Source organism: Loxodonta africana, chromosome 7, assembly GCF_030014295.1.
Source record: "Loxodonta africana isolate mLoxAfr1 chromosome 7, mLoxAfr1.hap2, whole genome shotgun sequence".
Taxonomy (NCBI): domain Eukaryota; kingdom Metazoa; phylum Chordata; class Mammalia; order Proboscidea; family Elephantidae; genus Loxodonta; species Loxodonta africana.
The window spans coordinates 12,405,527-12,426,750 of NC_087348.1; the positions used below are offsets into that span (position 1 = coordinate 12,405,527).

General features: G+C 40.4%; 1 protein-coding gene across 3 annotated transcripts in view; it reads right to left on the reverse strand.

Annotated features, from left to right (window-relative positions):
* Positions 1 to 20,758, reverse strand: part of ASRGL1 (asparaginase and isoaspartyl peptidase 1) — a 33,106-nt gene extending 12,348 nt beyond the window's left edge. For 2 of the 3 annotated variants that reach the window (XM_064287928.1, XM_010599113.3), the window contains exons 1-4: positions 20,632 to 20,752; positions 17,618 to 17,818; positions 9,621 to 9,763; positions 8,762 to 8,919 (exon numbers count right to left, since the gene is read on the reverse strand). In XM_064287928.1, coding sequence (XP_064143998.1) covers positions 8,762 to 8,919; positions 9,621 to 9,763; positions 17,618 to 17,807 — 491 coding nt within the window. In that variant the 5' untranslated portion in view covers positions 17,808 to 17,818; positions 20,632 to 20,752. Of the gene's footprint in view, positions 1 to 8,761; positions 8,920 to 9,620; positions 9,764 to 17,617; positions 17,819 to 20,631 lie in introns of all 3 variants that reach the window. The other variant, XM_003419479.4, reaches the window with a different exon arrangement.
* Between the last annotated feature and the right edge of the window lie 466 nt (positions 20,759 to 21,224).

The following is a 21,224-nucleotide window of genomic DNA, read 5'->3' on the forward strand; positions in this document are numbered from 1 at the left end:
GGATCAAGGAGGAATTTTGACTTTCAAGTCTTATTATTTAAGAAATACATTTCGTAAGGCTGTAGCTGCCATAGACAGTGATTCCTCTGATGGATCTGGGCAAAGTAAACAGAAAACCTTCTGGAAAGGATTCATCAGTCCAGATGCCACTAAGAACATCCGTGACTCAGAGGAGGTCAAAATATCAACAGTAACAAGACTTTGGAAGAAGCTGATTCCAACCCTCATGGATGACTTTGAGGAGTTCAAGACTGCAGTGGAGGAAGTAACTGCAGATGTAGTGGGAACAGCAAGAGAACTAGAAGTGGAGCCTGAAGATGTGACTGAGTTACTGCAATCTCAAGATAAAACTTTAACGTGGATTATAAAAAAAAAAAAAATTTTTTTTTTTTTATGGATGAGCAAAGAAAGTGGTTTCTTGAGATGGAATCTACTCCTGGTGGAGATGCTGTGAACACTGCTGAAATGACAACAAAGAATTGAGAATACTACATAAACTTAGTTGATAAAGCAGGGGCAGGGTTTAAGAGGACTGACTCCAATTTTGAAAGAAGTTCTCCTGTGGGTAAAGTGCTATCAAACAGCATCACATGCTATAGAGAAATTTTTCATGAAAGGAGGAGTCAATCAATGCAGCAAACTTCATTGCTGAGTTATTTTAAGGAACTGTCACAGCCACTCCAACCTTCAGCAAGCACCACCCTCATCAGTCAGCAGCCATCAACATCGAGGCAAGACCTTCCACCAGCAAAAAGATAATGGCTCGCTGGAAGCTCAGATGATGGTTAACAGTTTTTAGCAATATTTTTTTAACTATGGCATTGTCGCGGGTTGAACTGTGTCCCCGCAAAATATGTGTCAACTTGGTTAGGCCATGATTCCCAGTATTGTGTGGTTGTGCTCCATTTTGTGATTGTAATTTTCCTATGTGTTGTAAATCCTGGAAACCCTGGTGGCGTAGTGGTTAAGTGCTACGGCTGCTAACCAAAGGGTCGGCAGTTCGAATCCGCCAGGCGCTCCTTGGAAACTCTATGGGGCAGTTCTAATCCGTCCTATACGGTTGCTATGAGTCGGAGATCGACTCGAGGGTGCTGGGTTGGTTTGGGTGGGTTGTAAATCCTAATCTCTGCCTGTGGTTAATGAGGCAAGGTTAGATTATGTTAAAGAGGATTAGGGTGGGATTTTAACGCCCTTATTAAGGTCACTTCCCTGATCAAATGTAAAGGGAGTTTCCCTGGGCTGTGGCCTGCACCACCTTTTATCTTACAAGAGATCAAAGGAAAGGGAAGCGAGCAAAGAGTTGGGGACTTCATACCACCAAGAAAGTAGCACTGGGAGCAGAGCTTGTCCTTTGGACCCAGGGTCCCTGCACCTGAAAAGCTCCTCAACCAGGGGAAGATTGATGACAAGGACCTTCCTCCAGAGCTGACAGAGAAAGCCTTCCTTCCCCTGGAGCTGATGCCCTGAATTTGGAATTCTAGCCTAGGATTGTAAGAGAATAAGCTTCTGTTTATTGAAGCCACCCACTTGTGGTATTTCTGTTGTAGCAGCACTAGATGACTAAGATAGGTTATGTACATTTTTTTTTTTTAGACATAATGGTATTGCACACTTACACTAAAGTGTAAACAACTTTTATATGCACTGGGAAACTAAAAAAATTCATGTGACTTGCTTCATTGCAGTGGTCTGGAACCGAATCCACAATCTCTCTGAGGCATGCCTGTATATATATATATATATATATATATATATATACACACACACACACATATAAAATTCATAACTTATTTTGTACTTATCTCATAAAATTAATTTTTCTTGGCTTCATTTCGGCAAAAGCATTATGTTACAACGAAGATTTTCATACAACATTCTGACAAAATGCCAAATAAGACAATCTTTCTTGAGTCAGTGTAGTTTTTAGATAGTTTTTAATTAATTTTAACTTGAAGAAGCTTTCCTCTATGAGGTAGTAACAACTGGCATTATCAATAAAACTTTAGACTTGGAAATGAATCCTGATTTTTTTCATTATTACATTCAAATACAATGATGGGACTGTTGTTGTTAGGTGCCGTCCAGCCAGGTCTGACTCATACCCGACGTAAAACATAACAAAATACTGCCTGGTCCTGTGCCATCCTCATGATGGTTGTTATGCTTGAGCCCATTGCTGCAGCCACTGTGTCAATCTGTCTTGTTGAGGGTCTTCCTCTTTTTTGCTGACCCTCTACTTTACCAAGCATGATGTCCTTCTCCAGGGACTGATCCCTCCTGATAACAGGACCAAAGTACTGAAGACGAAGTCCCACCATCTGTGCTTCTAAGGAGGATTCTGGCTGTATATCTTCCAAGACAGATTTGTTCATTCTTCTGGTAGTCCATGGTATATTCAATACTCTTCACCAACACTATAACTCAAAGGCGTCAATTCTTCTTCGGTCTTTCTCATTCTTAGCCCAGCTTTTGGATGCATACGAGGCGATTGAAAACACCATGGCTTGGGTCAGGCCCACCTTAGTTCTTAAAAGTGACATCTTTGCTTTTTAACATCTTAAAGAGGTCTTTTGCAGGCAATTTGACCAATGTAATGCCTCGTCTGATTTCCTGACAGCTGCTTCCATGGGTGTTGATTGTGGACCCAGGTAAAATGAAAATCTTTGACAACTTCAATCTTTTCTCCATTTACAAAGATGTTGCTTATTGGTCCACTGTGAGGATTTTTGTTTTATGTTGAGGAGTAATCCATACTGAAGGCTGTACTCTTTGATCTTCATCAGTAAGTGCTTCAAGTCCTCTTCACTTTCAGCAAGCAAGGCTGTGTCATCAGCATAACGCAGGTTGTTAGTGAGCCTTCCTCCAAACCTGATGCTAGGTTCTTCTTCATATAGTCCAGCTTCTCAGATTATCTTCTCAGCATACAGACTGAATAAGTATGGGGAAAGGATACAACCCTGATGCATACCTTTCATGATTTTAAACCATGCAATATCCCCTTGTTATATCTCAACAACTGCCTGTTGATCTGTGTACAGGTTTCTCATGAGCACGATTAAGTGCTCCGGAATTCCCATTCTTTGCAATGTTATCCATAATTTGTTATGATCCATACAGTCAAATGCCTTCGCATAGTCAAGGAAACACAAGTAAACATCTTTCTAGTATTCTCTGCTTTCAGCCAAGATCCATCTGACATCAGCAATGATATCCCTCACTCCATGTCCTCTTCTGAATCCCGCTTGAATTTCTGGCAGTTCTCTGTCAATCTACTGCTGTAACCATTTTTGAATGATCTTCAGCAAAATTTTACTTGAGTGTGATATTAATGATATTGTTCAATAATTTGCACATTTGGTTGGGTCACCTTCCTTTGGAATAGGCATAAATATGGATCTGTTCCAGTCGGTTGGCCAGGTAGCTGTCTTCCAAATTTTTTGGCATAGGCAAATGAGCACTTCCAACACTGCATCTCAATTGGTATTTCACCAATTCCTGAAGCCTTGTTTTTCGCCAATGCCTTCAGTGCAGCTTGAACTTCTTCCTTCGGTACCATCGGTTCTTGATCATATGCTACCTCCTGAAACGACTGAACGGTGACCAATTCCTTTTGGTACAGTGACTCTGTGTACTCCTTCCATCTTCTCTTGATGCTTCCTGTATCGTTCAGTCTTTTGCCCATAGAATCTTTCACTATTGCAACTTGAGGCTTGAATTTTTTCAGCTTGAGAAATGCCAAGTCTGTTCTTCCCTTTTGGTTTTCCAACTCTAGGTCTTTGCACATGTCATTGTAATACTTTACTTTGTCTTCTCAAGCTGCTCTTTGAAATCTTCTGTTCAGCTCTTTTACTTCTTCAGTTCTTCTGTTTGCTTTAGCTACTCAACTTTCAAGAGCAAGTTTCAGAGTCTCTTCTGACATCCATTTTGGTCTTTTCTTTTTTTCCTGTCTTTTTAATGACCTCTTGCTTTGTTCATGTATGATGTCCTTGATGTCATTCTACAACTCATCTGCTCATTGAATAGATAATAAGATTACATACAATAAATTATCACAGATGATATTACAAAATATTTTAAATTGATCATATAAATTATCATCAGTATTATAGCCATTTTCATCATCTTTTAAGCAGCATTTACTATGTAGAATATCTTAAAATTCTTCTCTTGAATGTCAAACCCACTGCTGTCGAGTTGATTCTGACTCACAGTGACCCTGTAGGAAAGAGCAGAACTTGCCCATAGGGTTTCCAAGGTTGCAATCTTTAAGGAAGCAGAATGGCACATCTTTCTCCTTTAGAGTGGCTGGTGGGTTCCAGTCACTGAACTTTTGGTTGGCAGCTGAGTGCTTTAACTACTGTGCCACCAGGGCTCCTTTCCAATGTCAATGCTGGTATATCATGAACATAACTGAAGATAGCAGTCTGTTGTTCAATTTTGTTCAAATCTTTCTTCAAATGAGTCCATAGCTTGATTTATAATGAACAGAAAAATAGTCTGTGTAGAAATTAGTTTGGGGATTATTGGGAATGAATCTGCTTCAAGTCAGGCAAATATTTTTATTTCCTTGTTTCAATTTACTTCTATTTTATTGGAATGTCATTTTTGGTGCATATCTCATATGCAGTTTTGTTTTTCTCTAAACTTTTAAAAAATATTTTTTAATCCTCTTAAAAGTGAATAAGCCAAACTTCTATCTTTTTTTGATGTTAAACTTTTACTTTGACTAATAGAAAGCAATAGTTCATGTTAAATAACTGTGGACAACACAAATTCAAAATTAATGTCATTTTCTGTTAAAGCCCACAATTTGCTCTTTGAGGGTCTTCTGTGGTTTTGCTTAACTCTTCTTATCTAAATTAAATTTAATTACTTTTACAGCATTTAGTTGGTATTCGGGATCATGTGTCTGGGAGTTGTTATAAAGTCAAATACAGGTTTATTCAAGATGTTCCGCCTTTGGGCATATCTACAAAATACTGCATTTAATCTCCCCATTGTTCGAAAGTATCGTCACTATTGGCACAGTCAAGGTCACGTCACCTGGAAACAAATTCAAACAATGAGCTGCAGGTGTTACACAGGATACTGTTGGGTTTCCAGCCAAACTTCTTGCTTATATATCTTTTGTCATCAATTAGTTATACTGTCACAGGCTTGCCTTTGACAGTCTTATGTTAATGTCTAAAATTGAAAGCATATACCAACTCTTCACTAAAGTTAAAGTCTGTACTTTTAAGAGCAGGTGTAAAGCCAATGAAGTATGCATTGATTTCGGCTTGTTTTTCTTCTTCAGGTAGTGCAATGACATCTATAATAAATGTTAGGTTTTCAACATGTCTTCTGACCATGGTACATTCTAGTTAAACTAATTATTTTATTAAAAAAAATTTTTATATATGATTTTATCTGTCACTCTATTACCCATAAAATTAATCATCTTAGTTTGGATTCACCATCCAAATTAAAACAAACAAACAAACAAACAACTGTTGCCATTCAGTTGATTCCAGCTCATAGTGAGCCCATGTGCTACAGAGTAGAACTGCTCCGTGGGGTTTTCTTGGCTGTACTCTGGACAGAAGCAGATTGCCCGGCCTTCCTTCTGCAGTGCTGCTGAGTGGGTTTGAACTGACAACCTTTAGGTGAGAAGATGACCGTCAACCTTTGGTGCCACCGAGGGACCTAAAGCCACAGAGGGGCCTTGCTCCCACAGACCCAAACCCAGTGCTGTCGATCGATGCCGACTCATAGTGAAGGGGGTCTGAATCGAGACGTGCTGTAAGTATAAAACACACGTCTGATTCTGAAGATTTAGTTTGATCATTCATTTCATTATTTTTTTGTCCTGATTACATGTTTGTCATTTTATCACCAAATTTTGAAATCATTTTTACTAACCGTAGGAATTTTTCATTGTTTTCTGTAAACACTGCTGAGGTGCCATGAAAAGTGTGGAATATTTTTTATTTTTTTAAATATTGTACTCATCAGTCCTTCAAGAACATTGCATTAATGTTTTGTATTATTGTCTTTTTCCAGTAGTTTCAATTGCTTGTTGTTTATTCAGCCTTTTTCCCCCAATTCTAGTAACCGCACATACGCTTTTTTTTGTGTCTGATTTTTCGTGATCAGCAATTCAATTTTCCTTTAGTAAAGAATATGAAGTTGCAGGGATTTCCCCTGATTTGCTAAAGTTGTGGATTTGTTGAGAATAATTTTCTTACTAATTGTCATTCTTTTGATACGTAATTAAGTCTTCATTTAGCAAAGAATTTGTAATGTCCTGTTGGTGAATTTTATGTGGATCAGCCTGGACAGAAGATAGCTTACTTCTATTGTTTCCAGCTTTTAAAAATGCAAACAGATGGCTTCTTTGAAGATTGTTACTCCTTTTTTCTTTTCTGTGTTTCATTTTAGTATTCTTTTTCTATCAGAAATCTTGACTTACACTCATTTTCAAAAATCTAAGAGATTGAAAAATAAAATGTAATTATATTCAAGGTAGACAAAATTAAAATATATTTTAATTTTAATTAAATAGTAAACAAATAAAGAGCAAATCTAAAAAAACTGATTTTGAAAATTTTGTTTGTTAAAATGAACATAAAACCCCAAAAACCAAACCCACTGCCGTCGAGTTGATTCCGACCATAGTGACCCTACAGGACAGGGTAGAACTGCCTCATAGAGTTTCCAAGCAGCGCCTGGCAGATTCAAACTGCTGACCTCTTTGGTTAGCAGCCATAGCACTTAGCCACTACGCACCAGGGTTTCCGAACATAAAACATCTCATAAATAATTTATTTGCTTACACGTTGAAATGTATTACATTAAAAATATCAGGTTAAGTAAAATACATTATTAATTTCAACAGTTTGATTTTACTTTTTTTTTTTTTTAATGTGGCTATGATACTTATTGCTGTTGAGTCAATTCCGACTTATACTGACCCCATAGGACACAGCTGAACTGCCCCACAGGGTTTCCAAGGAGCAGCTGGTAGATTTGAACTGCTGACTTCTTGGTTAGCAGCTGAGTTCTTAACCACTTCACTACCTGGGCTCCATGGGGCTGCCAGAAAAATTGAAATTACATATGTGGCCCTCATTATATTTTTATTGAGAAGTGCTGATCTAGACTTGTATGTACAGAAATTTAAGAGTAAAAGGAATTGTTTAATTAATTGCCAAATGTTCCTCAGCCTGTACTGGCAACTTTTGCAAAAACTATGCTAATTGATGAATACTTCTGGAGCCATGAACTACAACGTGTAAAGAAGCAAGAAAATGGACACTGAGCACTACTGGGAAACAATACTTTCTTGTGCATGAATCTATCTGACAAGCTAATTAATTTGTTTTTTTTTGTCTCTTACCTGAGTCTTGCTGCCGCTCAAATCTTCCTGCTCCACAGCAGTGTCCATTCTGATGTCAGGAGTGGCACAACCCACAAACTGTTGGACTCAGGTGGCTTCCAAGACATAGAGCAAGAGGTGTAGAGAAGCGTTTCCCTGGGGACTGAATGGTGTTAGTCGCGAGAGTGGATGATTAGGGCTATGGGTCCCGCGGTGCCAATGCTGAGTGTAAGATTCTGAATGGCAAGGTGCTCACGTGTTCAGTAACACAGTAACTGTTCTATTTGTGATACGAGGTCTCTCTGAGGTGTAGAGCCCAGGAGCCCCTCTTGCTTGTATCTAAGAGCAGTAGTGGCTGGTGGAGATGTGTGTCATTACAGAATTTTTGGAAAGCAGCCTGGCAACATCTATTAAAATTAATTCACAAACCATTGATAAAGCAGCTCCATTCCTGTGAGTGTAGGCTATTGATACAACGGAACACTAAGTAAAGACAGCAACAGCTATTAACATACGGCCAGTCTTATAAAACAGATTCTTAACCTGTGGTACGCATCAGAATTACCTGGGAAACTTTTTCATAATGTACATGCCTGGCCTATCCACCTCAGATCTATTAAATTAGATTCTCTAGGGATGGGGCCCAGACAGGTGAATTTTGAAAAAGCTCCCCTAGGTGGTTAAATATTTCTGCAATATAAGTACGCAGAGTTAACGGACTGAACTCCATTATAAATTCCCAGGCTATTTTCAAATTTTGCTTTAAATTAGGGAGTTTTTATTTGTGATTTTGAAATCTGTAACACAGAAAATCTTAATTCAGAACATATAATGATTAGAAGTTTTTAAGAGCTATACTAATTTCTCTGTGCTATGAAAGTGTTCAAATAAATTCATAAGGTAGACAAGATCACAGAGAACTGTTTAGTCCATCCAACATTACTGATTAAGAAGCATTCAGATAATTTATACATTAACACAAGACATTCTCCTACCGGATCATGGTGGAAAAGGAATTCTGTTTCCCTAATCTGAGTTATTATTCATAGGATAATCTCAAAACCAAACCTGTTGTTGTTGAGTTGACGCCGACTCATAGTGACCCTACAGGACAGAGTAGAAGTGCCCCATAGGGTTTCCAAGGAATGGCTAGTGGATCTGAACTGACGACCTTTTGCTTAGCAGCTGAGCTCTTGACCACTGTGCCATCAGGGCTCCATAGGAATAATAAATGAGTTAAATTTAAGAATCGGTAGAGCAATTTTCCCATTATTTCGTTTGAATTGTTCTGTACAAAGATGGAAAATACCAAATGATTTTTGACCTGGATAAATGTAGATACTTGGTTATTTGCTTTCTACGTTTGAGTAACTCCCCAAAATGTGAGCCACAGATGATACTTACTTTTTACAATCTGGTTTCTGAGCCCCTTTCTCACGCTTCTCCTTTTCTAGGCGCTTTATGTTTCTCTCTGTCACCAGTTGCTCACCAGGAATCTGTGGAATCCCCATGGCTGCTGCAAATTTTGCTGCTCCTTGGTCAGTCAGAAAGCAATGAGGTGTCTGAGCCAGAAAGAAAAGGAACGAACGATGGTCACTTTTTGGAAACTTTCTCTTTTTAATTGCTCAAACTGTGTACAAAAGCTCAAAAAGGCAAATTCCATTGGCTTGATTTTCTGAATGTTGAAAAGAGTCAAAAGAGCCTGGGCTGTCTGTTTTTGTATTTAAAAAAAAAAAGATGGAATATTATTAGGGATGTGACTTATATATGCTGTTAAATTTAGAAACCTTAAACCATTTTTACTTAAGGTATACTATAAATTTTTATTTTTATTTTTTATATAAACTAGTTGGAGCCATGGAGGTGCAGTGGTTAAGAGCTTGGCTGCTAGCCAAAAGACTGTCAGTTTGAATCCACCAGCCAATACTTGTGAAGTGTATGGGGCAGTTCTACTTTGTCCTACAGCGCCATTACGAGTCGGAAATGGCTCCATGGGAACGGGTTTGGTTTTTGTTTTTTATTAACAAGTTGGTTTGTTCAGTTTCTGTGTGTTATTTTGGATGTGTTGAAAGAAGGCTAAAGAAAATACAAGACAACATGAAAACAAATTAATTACTGGTCAAGTGATTACTGGTCACATTACACTGTGAACAGAGTCAGAATCTTGGCTTATTTGAGAAACTCCAATAACACTGATTCTGTTTAGTCACTGAAACACAGCAGTAGCAATTTCTGAGGAAAAGGATTCTTTGGTCACAAATACCTTGTCCATAACAAGACGTGCAAGTTTAATGGGGTTTGCTATACAGCGGACTGCAGATACTGCTCCTGTGGACAAGTCTTTCCCGTCCATGATACTAGCATCCATTTCAACATCACCATTTACGTTCAAGACAGATCCACAACCTAAAACCAAAAAAGTTGAAAAGCAAGAATTAAGACTTTAAAAATGGCCTCCGGGTTTCCTCTCATTTGCCCGCTTTAATTCATCCTCTACTCCACTGTCAAAGGAACATTTTTAGAACACAAATATGACTTGTCCCTCCATGGCCTACATAATAAAGCCTGAAGCCCTTCCTGATCTGGCCTCTGGCCCACTTTTCTAGCTTCATCTCCTCTCCTAGGCTACATTCAACTAAAATACTAGGTTTCCTTGGATGTGCCATAAGCTCCCATTACTCTGTGCCCACTAGCACCCTTTCTCCAACGTTGTCTGCCTAGATAATGCCTACTAATCTAGCTACGTTTAACTTTTTTGTATCTGTTTCCTTATCTGTAAGACAGGGTAAGAACATTAGCTCGTTTAATCCTCACTACCATCGATGAGGTAGAAAATGCATGTTAAACACCTAGAATAGTGCCTGGTATGTATAGGCATGCAACAAGTGTTAGTCGCTCCAGTTATATACCAATCTAACAGATGAGGAAACCAAAAAAGCAACTTCCCCAACATCAAATGTCTACTTGGTGAAGAGTTAGAATCAAATCCAGGTCTGTGGATTACAGAGCCATTTCCTTCTGCCAAGGAGGCTCATGTATTTCCCACCATGCCTTGATGGCTTGGTGGCTGCTGAATAAAACCCAAATTTACAGAAACAGTTATCAGCGTAAAATGATAAAATTAAACTAGAAAATTTTATGAGACTTAGAATTTAAGCAAGAAGGACATCATGCTTGGTAAAGTAGAGGGTCAGCAAAAAGAAGGAGCCCCTCAACGAGATGGCCTGACACAGTGGTTGCAACAGTGGGCTCAAACAGCAATGACTGTAAGGATGACATACGACCGGGCAGTGTTTTGTTCTGTTGTATATATGGCCGCTATAAATCGAAACTGACTTGACAGCACCTAACAATAACAACTTTATTAAAATTAGTTTTTTTAAAAAATTAATAGATCCACCAGAAAGGAACTGGTGAAACAATCTCTATAGCTCACACACTGGAATCACTTCACGTTCACACAAACCGGAGTGGAAAAATCTTATAATACATGGGGCATCAGGTAAAGTACTAAGAAGTGTCTTTCATCGGTGGTGGGGGAGAGGGGTCAAAATTAGGGCTAGACTAAAGGCTGCTCTTGTGTCACTGAACAACACTTAAAAGCAAGCCTTAAAAGGATCAAATTGTTTTTAAGGAATTTAACTGGTTCTCAGAACAAAGCTCATGAATATTTAAAGAAATACAGAAATATCCAGCCTTTGACATGGTAAAATTCACAATGTCTGGCATCCAATAAGAAATAACTGGGTATGCAAAGAAACGGGAAAATACAACCCATAATGAGGGAAAAAAAAAAAACAAACCAATAGCAACAGACCTAGAAATAACATAAATGATAGAATTAGATAACAATGACATTGAGAGAGTAGAATGACATTGAGACATATTCCATATGTTCCAGAGCATGGAGGGAAACAGAAGCACATTAAGGAGAAATATGGAAGCTATAAAAAGGACCAAATAAAGCTTGTAGAGATGGAAAAAAAAAAAAAGTCTGAAATTAAAAATACACTGGATGGCATTAACAGCAAATTAGATACTACAGCAGAAAAGATTAATGAATTTGAAGTCACAGCAACAGAATTGTCAAATCTACCAAACATTTAGGAAGAAACAATACTAGCTCTGTACAAATTCTTAAAAAAACAAAACGAAAGAAGGAGCACTTCCCATTTCATCATATGAAGCCAGCATTACCCTTACAGTGGAGCCTAGTGGGGACCCTAACTCCCACTCTAGCCCAGCAGTAATGAGGTAGCCCTCCCTGTCCCCAAGTGTCAATGGAGGCCCAAAAGGGAACCTGGATTTCCACTTCCACCTGTCAGTATCAAGTTGGCACCTTCCTTCTCCCATCAGTGCAGTGTCAGAGAAGGCCTTCTAAAATAAAAGATTTAAATAAGATTCAGTCTTATAACACATATCCGAAATGTCCACAATAAAATTCACTCATCAGTATACTAAGAACCAGGAAAATCTCAATCTGAATGAGAAGACAATCAACAGATGCCAACACTGAGATAACACAGATTTTGGAACTATCTGACAAGAATTTTAAAACAGCCTTCACATAAATGCTTCAATGAGTAACGAGCTATAAACAAATAAAAAAAATAGGAAGCCTAAGGGGAAAAAAAAAAAAAAGACGATAAAAAGAAAAACCAAATGGAAAACTGAGAACTGAAAAATACAATAAATGAAATGAAAAAACTTGATGGCTCAACAGCAGAATGGAGAATACAGAGGGACGATTGAGTGAACTTGCAGAGAGAATAGAAATTATCCAATCTGGACAACAAAGAGGAAATCGTTTGGGAAAAAAAAAGAACAGAGCCTTGGGAACCTGTGGGATCATAACAAAAGATTCAATATTCATGTCATCAGCATCCCAGAAGGAGAGGAGAGAGTGGGCCTGAAAAGTACAGAAAGAAATAATGGCTGAAAATTTCCCAAGTTTGTCAAAAGACACAAAATTACAGATTCAAAAAGCTGAGCAAACCCCAAATAGGATTAAACCCAAAGAAATTCATACCGAGGCACATCATAATCAAACTTCTAAAAACTAAACATAGAGAAAAAAAATCTTAAAAGCAGGCAGAGACAAACACCTCATTAGATACAGGGGAAAAACAATTATAATAACAACGGATTTCTCACCAGAAACCACAGAGGCCAAAAGGCACAACATTTTTCTGAGTGCTGAAAGTGTTGAAAGAAAAGAATTCTATATATAGTGAAAATATCCTTTAAGAATGAAGGAGAAATCGAGATAATCTCAGATGAAGGGAAACTAAGAGAATTTATTGTCAGCAGATCGACCATAACAGAACGGCTAAAGGAAGCTCTCAACGCAGAAAGAAAATGATAAAAGAAGGAATACTGGAACATCAGGAAAGAAGAAATAACAACAACAACAAGCAAAAATCCATTGCCAGCAAGTAGATTCTAACTCATAGCAACCCTATGGGACAGAGTAGAACTTCCCTGTAGTGTTTTCAAGTCTGTAAATATTTACGGAAGCAGACTGTCACATCTTTCTCCCATGGAGCAGCTTTGGGTTCAAACTGCTGACCTTTTGGTTAGCAGCTGAGTGCTTAACTACTGCACCACCAGGGCTCCTTGAAAGAACAAAGGAAAGAGTAAAAATATGGGTAAATACAATAGACTTTCCTTCTCCTCTTGAGTTTTCTAAATTACATTTGATATCTAAAGCAAAAATTATAATATTAACTGATGTTCTCAGTGTATACAGAGGAGATATTTAAGACAATTATAAACAGGATGGATACTTAAGACAATTATAAACAGAGGAGGATAAAGGGACTTGTAAAGGGAGGTAAGGTTTCTACACTTCACTTGAACTGGCAACATGTCAACACCAATAGACTCTGGTAAATTATGTACGTATAAGGTATTCCTTTTTTTTAATGTAATACTAGAGAAAATACTAAAAAAATCTGTACAAAGGGATATATATACTCAAAAACACTATCAAACCCAGTGCTGTCGAGTCATTTCTGACTCATAGCGACCCTACAGGACAGAGCAGAATTGCTCCACACAGTTTCCAAGGAGCACCTGGTGGATTCAAACTGCTGACCCTTTGGTTAGGAGCCGTAGCACTTAACCACTACGCCACCAGGATTTCCCAAAAACACTATAGGTAAATAAAAATGGAATTCTAAAAAATATAAAATGTTCATGTAGCCAACAGGAAGGTAGGAAAAAGAAAACAGAAACAAAAAGAGGGAATAAATAGAAAATAAAAAGGCAGAGTTAAACTCTAACATAACAATAATTACATTAAATGTAAATGGCCTAAGTACACTAATCAAAAGACAGATATTTTTTATTGAAAGTGTGGATAAAAAATGTGACCCAACTATATGCTGTCTACTAACTATATGACCCAACAACTGCATGCCTGGGCATTTATCTGAGAGAAATGAAAACTATGTTGATATGAAAACCTGTTCATGAATGTTTAAAGCAGCTTTATTTATACTAGCCAAAAACTAGAAACAATCAAAATGCCCTTTAATAGGTGAATATTTAAATAAATGGTAGTACATTCATACCAGAAAATACTACTCAGTAATAATGAAACAGAACAAGCTATGGACGCAGGCAACAATTTGGATAGATCTCAAGGGCATTATGCTGAGTGAAAAAAGCCATTTCCAAAGGTCACATATGGTATGATCCCATTTATATAACATTCTTGACATGGTAAAATTATAGAGATGGGAAACAGATTAATGATTGCCAGGAGTTGAGGAAGAGTCGAGAGGGAGGCAGGTGTGGCTATACAGGGTGGCATAGAGGAAATCTTCCTGATTATAGAATAGTTAATATATCTTGTTTGTGGTTGTGGTTACAGGACTCTACAGGCAGTCTCTAGGTTATGAATCAGTTCTGTTCCTAAATCTGCCTTTAAGTCGAATTTGTATAGAGTGTACCTTTCTATGCACAAAAATGTTAAAGAAACACTTCCAGATACACTAAAACATCTTCAACATAATACAGTAATAATAATAACGTTCTGATGCACCTTGCAAAGTAGCGCCTGTTTGTTATTATGAACCATTGTATGTACCCTGAATTTTTAAAATAATAGGCTTTACGGGAGTTGGTTCATAACTACATGCTGCATGTAAGTTGGACGTTCGTAACCCAGGGACTGCCTGTACGCATGATATATAAAGGCACAAAACCATACACACACATTGTGTTAATGTCGATTTTCTGCTTTTGATATTGTAGTACAGTTATATAAGATGTAACTGAAGGGGGAAACTGGGTGAAGAGTACACCAGGCTCCAATGTACTGTTTTTGCAACTTCCTGTGAATCTATAATTATTTCAAAATAGTAAGTTGAAAAATTAACTGAATTTTCATATTTCGACCACTTAGCATTATGCTAAGGGAAAGATTCGAGACTCAAAGGCTACATACATATTGTATTATTCAATTTATGACATTCTGTAAAAGGCAAAACTGTAGGGACGGAAAACAAATCGGTTGTTGCCAGGAGCTGGATAGAGGGGTAGACTCAAAGGGGTATGGGAGAATTTTTGAGTGATGGGACTGTGGTGATTACATGACTGTATGTGTTTGTCAGTCACAGAACTGTACACTAAAAAATGAGAATTGTACTGTATGTAAATTATACTTAAAAAATCTTAAAATTGTGTGGTATCAGGCTGGTTGATCCTAAACCTGCTTGTACCTCAGAATTGCCTGGAAATCTTCAAAACAAATAAACAAAATCCCCAAATGAAACCCCCCCAAAAATTCCTAGATCCCACTAGGATTTATATCTTACAGATGTTACTTATAAGGAGTTCAGGAAGAGGGTGGATACATGAAAAAATTCTGTAATCTCAAAGACTCTTTGACATTTTATAAAACTGGATCACAGGAAGAATGAGTAACAACTATTTGAAGTGCTGCAAGATACTGCTCAACTCCAGCGACAACAAAAGGTCATTATTTGGTTGCCAAGCTAATTAAGTTTTTAAAGAATACTGCTAGCAGTCAATTCTAAAAGTTTAATTTTTTATAGTGCTGGTGTCTCATAAACTACTTTTTTAAATAAACTAAGTATCATGGAGCAACCTTAAATGTAAAGTAAAATCCATATTGAAATAAGCACAGAACGTGAACACAATGTTTTTAGGAACATTTAGATAAATGGTGACATGAATGCTAATTAACACCACCTAACGGCAATGGGTTTTTTTTTAACTTAACTTAGGAGCCCTGGTGGCACAGTGGTTAAGAGATTGGCTGCTAACCAAAAGGTTGGCAGTTCAAATCTGCCAGCCACTCCTTGGAAACCCTATGGGGCAGTTCCACTCCGACCTATAGGGTTGCTATGAGTGGGAATCTACGTGATGGCAACGGGTTTTTTTTAACTGCTGGGAGTCAGCTTCTTGTGCAAGATGCCTCGTTACTCTAGAGGATTAAAGCAGAGGCTGCTGGGGGATGCTGTTAAAGAGACCCTTTTTCCCCTTAAATCATTCATTTGGTTCTTTTTAGCTCTGCCTTTTTCTCCCTCAATGTGCTGAACAGCCAACACCGGGGGAGATGCTCAGAAGGGAGGCCTTTGAGTACCGAGCAAAGAATTGAGAACTAGCTGCTCCAGTTCCCTAATCCATACTTCCTTAATCCATGCAAGTCACGGATCCTCTTCCTTTAGAGAGGGTGGGAAACCAGAATGAATTGCTCCAGATGAAGGTCCTGTGTGAATAAGTTGGAGTTCGTCAGCTAAGGGGTTGTGACAGCTAACAGGCACGTAGGGTTGAACAAGGGCCTCCTCTTCCCTCCTCCCCAAACGGCAAGCTGCACCCTCTGCTGGCAAGATTGGTCTCATCTGGTAAATTCTAGCTCATCAAACATAGCCATAAAAATGCACTGTCTCATGCTAGGGCCCGGCCGATTTGTGAGGCTTTGAATACATGTTAAAGAGTGCTTGGCAGAGTCAAGGGGACAGAATGGTCAGTCAGTAAATATCTGATGTCTAGTCCATTAAGATGACCTGAAACTCGTTTCCCTGACAGATGTGGGGGGTAGGAAGAAGGACGTAATTCCAAGAAGTATTTTGTCCCTAGATCTTAAGTTTTCTATTTTAAAATAAAGAGGAAATGAATGTCTTCCAGAAAGTTATTTAATTTTTTTTTTGGCACCTTAATTTTCTCTTCCAAGAAACAAACAAAATAATTACACCTAAAGAATAGGACTATAAATGCAGATTAAATGAGCTAACCATGCAAGAGTGTTAGACCACAGCCAATTACGTAATAGAAAAAACCAAAACCCATTGCCGTCGAGTTGATTCCAACTCATAGCGACCCTACAGGACAGAGTAGAACTGCCCCATAGAGTTTTCAAGGAGTGCCTGGTGGATTCGAACTGCTGATCTTTTGGTTAGCAGCCATAGCACATAACCACTGTGCCACCAGGCTTTCTATTACGTAATAGATACTCAAATTAGCTATGATAATTATTATTCTAAAAAAGTGAAAAGAAACCAAACACAAAAGAATATACTTTATATGATCCTGTTTATGTGAAATTCTAGAAAATGCCAACTAATCTATAGTGACAGAAAGCAGACCAGCGGATGCCTCAAGTTGGGGATCAAGGGAAGGAATGACTGCAAAGTGCAGAAGAAACTGTTAGGGGTGACGGCGATGTTTCAAATTTTGACTGTGGTGGCAGTGATTACACAGGTATATATATTTTTCAAAACTTAAAATGGGTACAATTTAACGTACATAAAGTACTCCACTTCCACCCCAGTCCGCCCCTCCTTCCCCTCCCCCCGGCCAAATGTAATAAAAGTCTCTTAAAAAACTGTTGCCGTGGAGTCAATTCCGACTCACAGAGACCTTATAATACAGAGTAGAACTGCCCCATAGGGTTTCCAAGGAGTGCCTGGTAGACTCGAACTGCCGACCTTTTGGTTAGCAGCCATAGCTCTTAACCACTATGCTGCCAGAGTTTACAAAAGTCTTTTGGTATGTCAATTTCATGAAGCAGTTTAAACAAGAAAAAGGGTGAATTACTGGGTTTAAAAATTCTTAAAGCAACTTGGTCAATAAGTAAAAAGAGAAAAATTAAACATTGCTCCTCTTTAGCATATTTAGTTTTACCACGATGTTGATTAGATTCCTTGACACTTTAGAAAGGTTCTGTTTATTTCGGTTGAGAAGTTTAACCTGGTTTGGAATTATTTACCAGTTCCAGTGCAAACCTACCTGCGTTGAACTCGGGATCATTTTCGAGTACGATCACAGCTCCTTCTACAGCATCAACTGCGCTCCCTCCCTCCTTGAGGATGTTGTAACCCACAGTGGCGGCTCTCATGATCCCCTGGCGCACGCACTCTTTTCGTTCCTTCGAGATACTGCTGGATCCACCTCCATGGACCACAATGACGGGATTCATGTTACCAGATCCTAGGGATCAGGAAGACCAAAGTGTCATTCCAAAAGGGTACAAGAAGGCCCTCTGGGGCATGGTCTCCTTGGGAAAGCTTGTTGGGGACAAGGTCCAGTTTCTATTCTGGGAGAGTTCGCAGCCAGAGGCAACGATCTGAGACTGAGTATTATGGATTGAACTGTGTCCCCTCAAAACATGTGTTGTAAATTCCTAACCTCTATGCCTGTGGTTATAATGGGAAAGGGCTGTCTTTGTTATGTCAATGAGGTAGGATTAGTATAGGGTATGTCTTCAGTCAATCTCTTTTGAGATATAAAAGAGATTAAACAAGCAAGTGAGAGAAGCAGAGACGGGGTAAATTAGATGCCAAGACACGTGGAGATCTCCAAGGAAGCAGAAGCTGAAGAGACAAGGACCTTCCTCTAGAGCCCACGGAATGTGAAAGCCTTCTCCTAGAGCTGGTGCTCTGAATTCAGAGTTTTAGCCTCCTAAACTGTGAGAAGATAAACTTCTGTTTGTTAAAGCCACCCACTTGTGGTATTTCTGTTACAGAAACACTAGATGACTAAGACAGAATCTGGTACCGGAAGAGTGGGATGCTGCTCTAACAGATACCTAAAACGTGGAAGCAGTTTTGGAATTGCGTAATGGGTGGAGGCTGGAAGAGTTTTAAGGTGCCTAACAGTAAAAGCCTAGATTGCCTTGAGGAGACTATTGGCAGTTCTGGCAAGGGCTCAGAAGGAAGTGAGGAGAGCTATAGAGAAAGTCTTTGTAGTCGTAGAGAATACATATGGCGCCAGACACAGAACACTGCTAGAAATGTGGACATTAAATGTACTTCTGGTGAGGGTTTAAAGGAAAACATTGGTCAATGGAGGAAGGGTGATGCTTTTTATGCAGTGGCAAAGAACTTGTCTGAGTTATGTTCGAATGTTTGGTGAAAGGTAGAACTTCTGATGAACTTGGATAACCGGCTGATGAGATTTCTAGGCAAGACCTTAAAGAGGCCACATGGTTTCTCCTAGCTGCTTAATAGTAAAATGCGAGAGGAAAGAGATGGACTTAAAAACATGTCCTAGAATTTTCACCAAGGTTGGAGCTATGCAATCTTTTATTAAAGAGGTTAAGCCTGTGGCTGATGGCTCTAACCAACTACCAGCTTAGTGTGAAGGTGACAAAGAACAAAAGGAAAGCATGCTGTCTGCCTCTACAGGCAGGAAACAGGACAAAGGAGCTACATCTGTTGTCCTCCAAGAAAACACCCATCCCTGGAGCAGTTTAGAGTTCAGCAGAACTGATGGGAGGAGCATGGGAAGCAGGGCCTTCTTGGTTTCAAAGGGTGGGGCCATGATCTCCTGGATCTTAAAGGGTGCGGCCACAGCCTCCTAGGTTTCAACAAGTTGGATCTTCACCAACTCGGTTCCAGAGCGTGGGGCTGTTGCTCAGGTGTGTCAGGGGAATGGGGCCACTGTGCAAAGCTGAGGGGGCAAGGCTTCCATGCCCAAGGGGCAGAAGAACTGGGCCTGCCAGGGCCAAGAGTCATTGCTCAGATGGACTAGAAGAATGGGGCTGCCTAAAGCCAAAGGAGAAGAGTTGCCATCCCAGATGGCCTAGAAGGTGGAGCTGAAGCCTAGTGCTTGAGGGGCCTCCACCCAGAATCCAGAAGGCATGGCTAATACCCAGAGTCCAGAGAGCGAGACCATTGCCCAAATAGTCTCAGATAAGAGAGGATCATTTTCAAGACTTGAGAGCTAATGTAATTCGTGCTGCTGGGTTTGCTTGCTGCCCATTATCCCTTTCTCCCTCCAATTTCTCCCCTTTGTGATGGAAACATCTACCTTGCACCTGTGTCACCATTGTACTTTGGAAGGCAGGTAATTTGCAGTCTAGATTTCACAGGTTCACAGATAAAGAGGAATTTTGCCCCAGGATGGACTATGTCTAAGTCTCACCCATATTTGATTTAGATCATTCAGAAGATGAGAATGTGGACTTGGAGTTGATTTATGACTTTCGGATGATGGGATGGGATAAATGTGTTTTGCATGTGGGGAAAGACATGAATTTTTTGGAGGCCAAAGGGTGGAATGTTATGGATTGAATTGTGTCCCCCCCGCCAAATATGTGTTCTAATTCCTAACCTCTTGGGAATGGGCTGTCTTTGTTATGTTAAGGATGCAGGATTAGTATAGGGTATGTCTTGAGTCAAACTGATTAAACAAGCAAGTGAAGGAAACAGTGACAGGTAAGATAGATACCACGACATATGGAGATCTCTGAGGAAATAGGAAGCAGAAGCTAAAGAGTCAAGGACCTTTCCCCAGACCTGGTGCTCTGAATATAAATGTTTGTTAAAGTCCTCCACTCGTAGCATTTCTGTTACAGCAGCACTAAGTAACTTAAGACACCCAGGGTGCGGGGCGGGGAGGGGGATTCGGCCTCGGTTTGAACTTTGCAGGAAAAACTTAGGGTGACCCAGACAGGTGTCTCACGTCTGCCTTCTCCCCGACTCCTGCCCGACCCGGGTCTGGGGCACCTGCTGGCATCTGGGTGGGTGGGTAGGGGCCTCCCACGCCCAGAACCCGCACTCCTTCCATATGGACTGCCTCTGACCTCAGTCCCGGAGGACCAGGCCCCTGTCCCATGCTGGGCCACCCGCCAGGGAGATGGGTGGCCGCCGGTGGCAGAGCTCGTCCGCCCCTCGGTTCCCCTAGAGATGTGTACCGGCTCCCGCTCACCCCCCACTCCCGCCGCGGGGACAGAGGGCTGGGTCTCCGCAGCTCCCTCCCGTCCGGAACCCCGGCACCGAGGGAGGGAAGATGATTCCTACCTTAGGTAACAGGCGGCTGCTCGGCAGGGCCGCCGACTTACCGAGGGCCCCGCGGGCCTGGTCCAGGTTGCCTGAGCGCGTCTGCGACGCCTCAGCTTCCCCCGCCGGCTGGAGCCTGCAAACCGCTCCGCCCACAACCGCCCCGCCCCAACCGTTCGCGCGCTTGCCGCTGGGGCGGGGCCGGGGCGCTGCCGAGCGCGGGAAGGAGGTCCGGCTCCGACTCCCCGCGGCGGCGGGCTCCTCCTCCACCTCCTGTCCCTCGGGTTCTCCACTCCTGGCTCCGCCCCGCCTGGCTCCGCCCCTGCCGCCTGGCTCCGCCCCCGCCGCCCGGCTCCTTCAACAGGGCCAGCCACGCCACCTTCCTAGCGGAACGCTCGGAAGCCTCCTTTTCCTTATGAGGCTGGGGATGGGGACAGATAAGGAGAAATGGTTGTGCCAGTGTTTCCTATTTGCAAATTGACAAGTACTGTTGCAGGACAAGGCTTCCCAGCTTGGGACCAAGTCCTGTTCAGGTTCTTGCCTTCTAATGACCAGGAGAGGCTCAGAAGTTCCACACCAACAAAGGTTTATTAGTGACAGAGGAAAAAAACAAA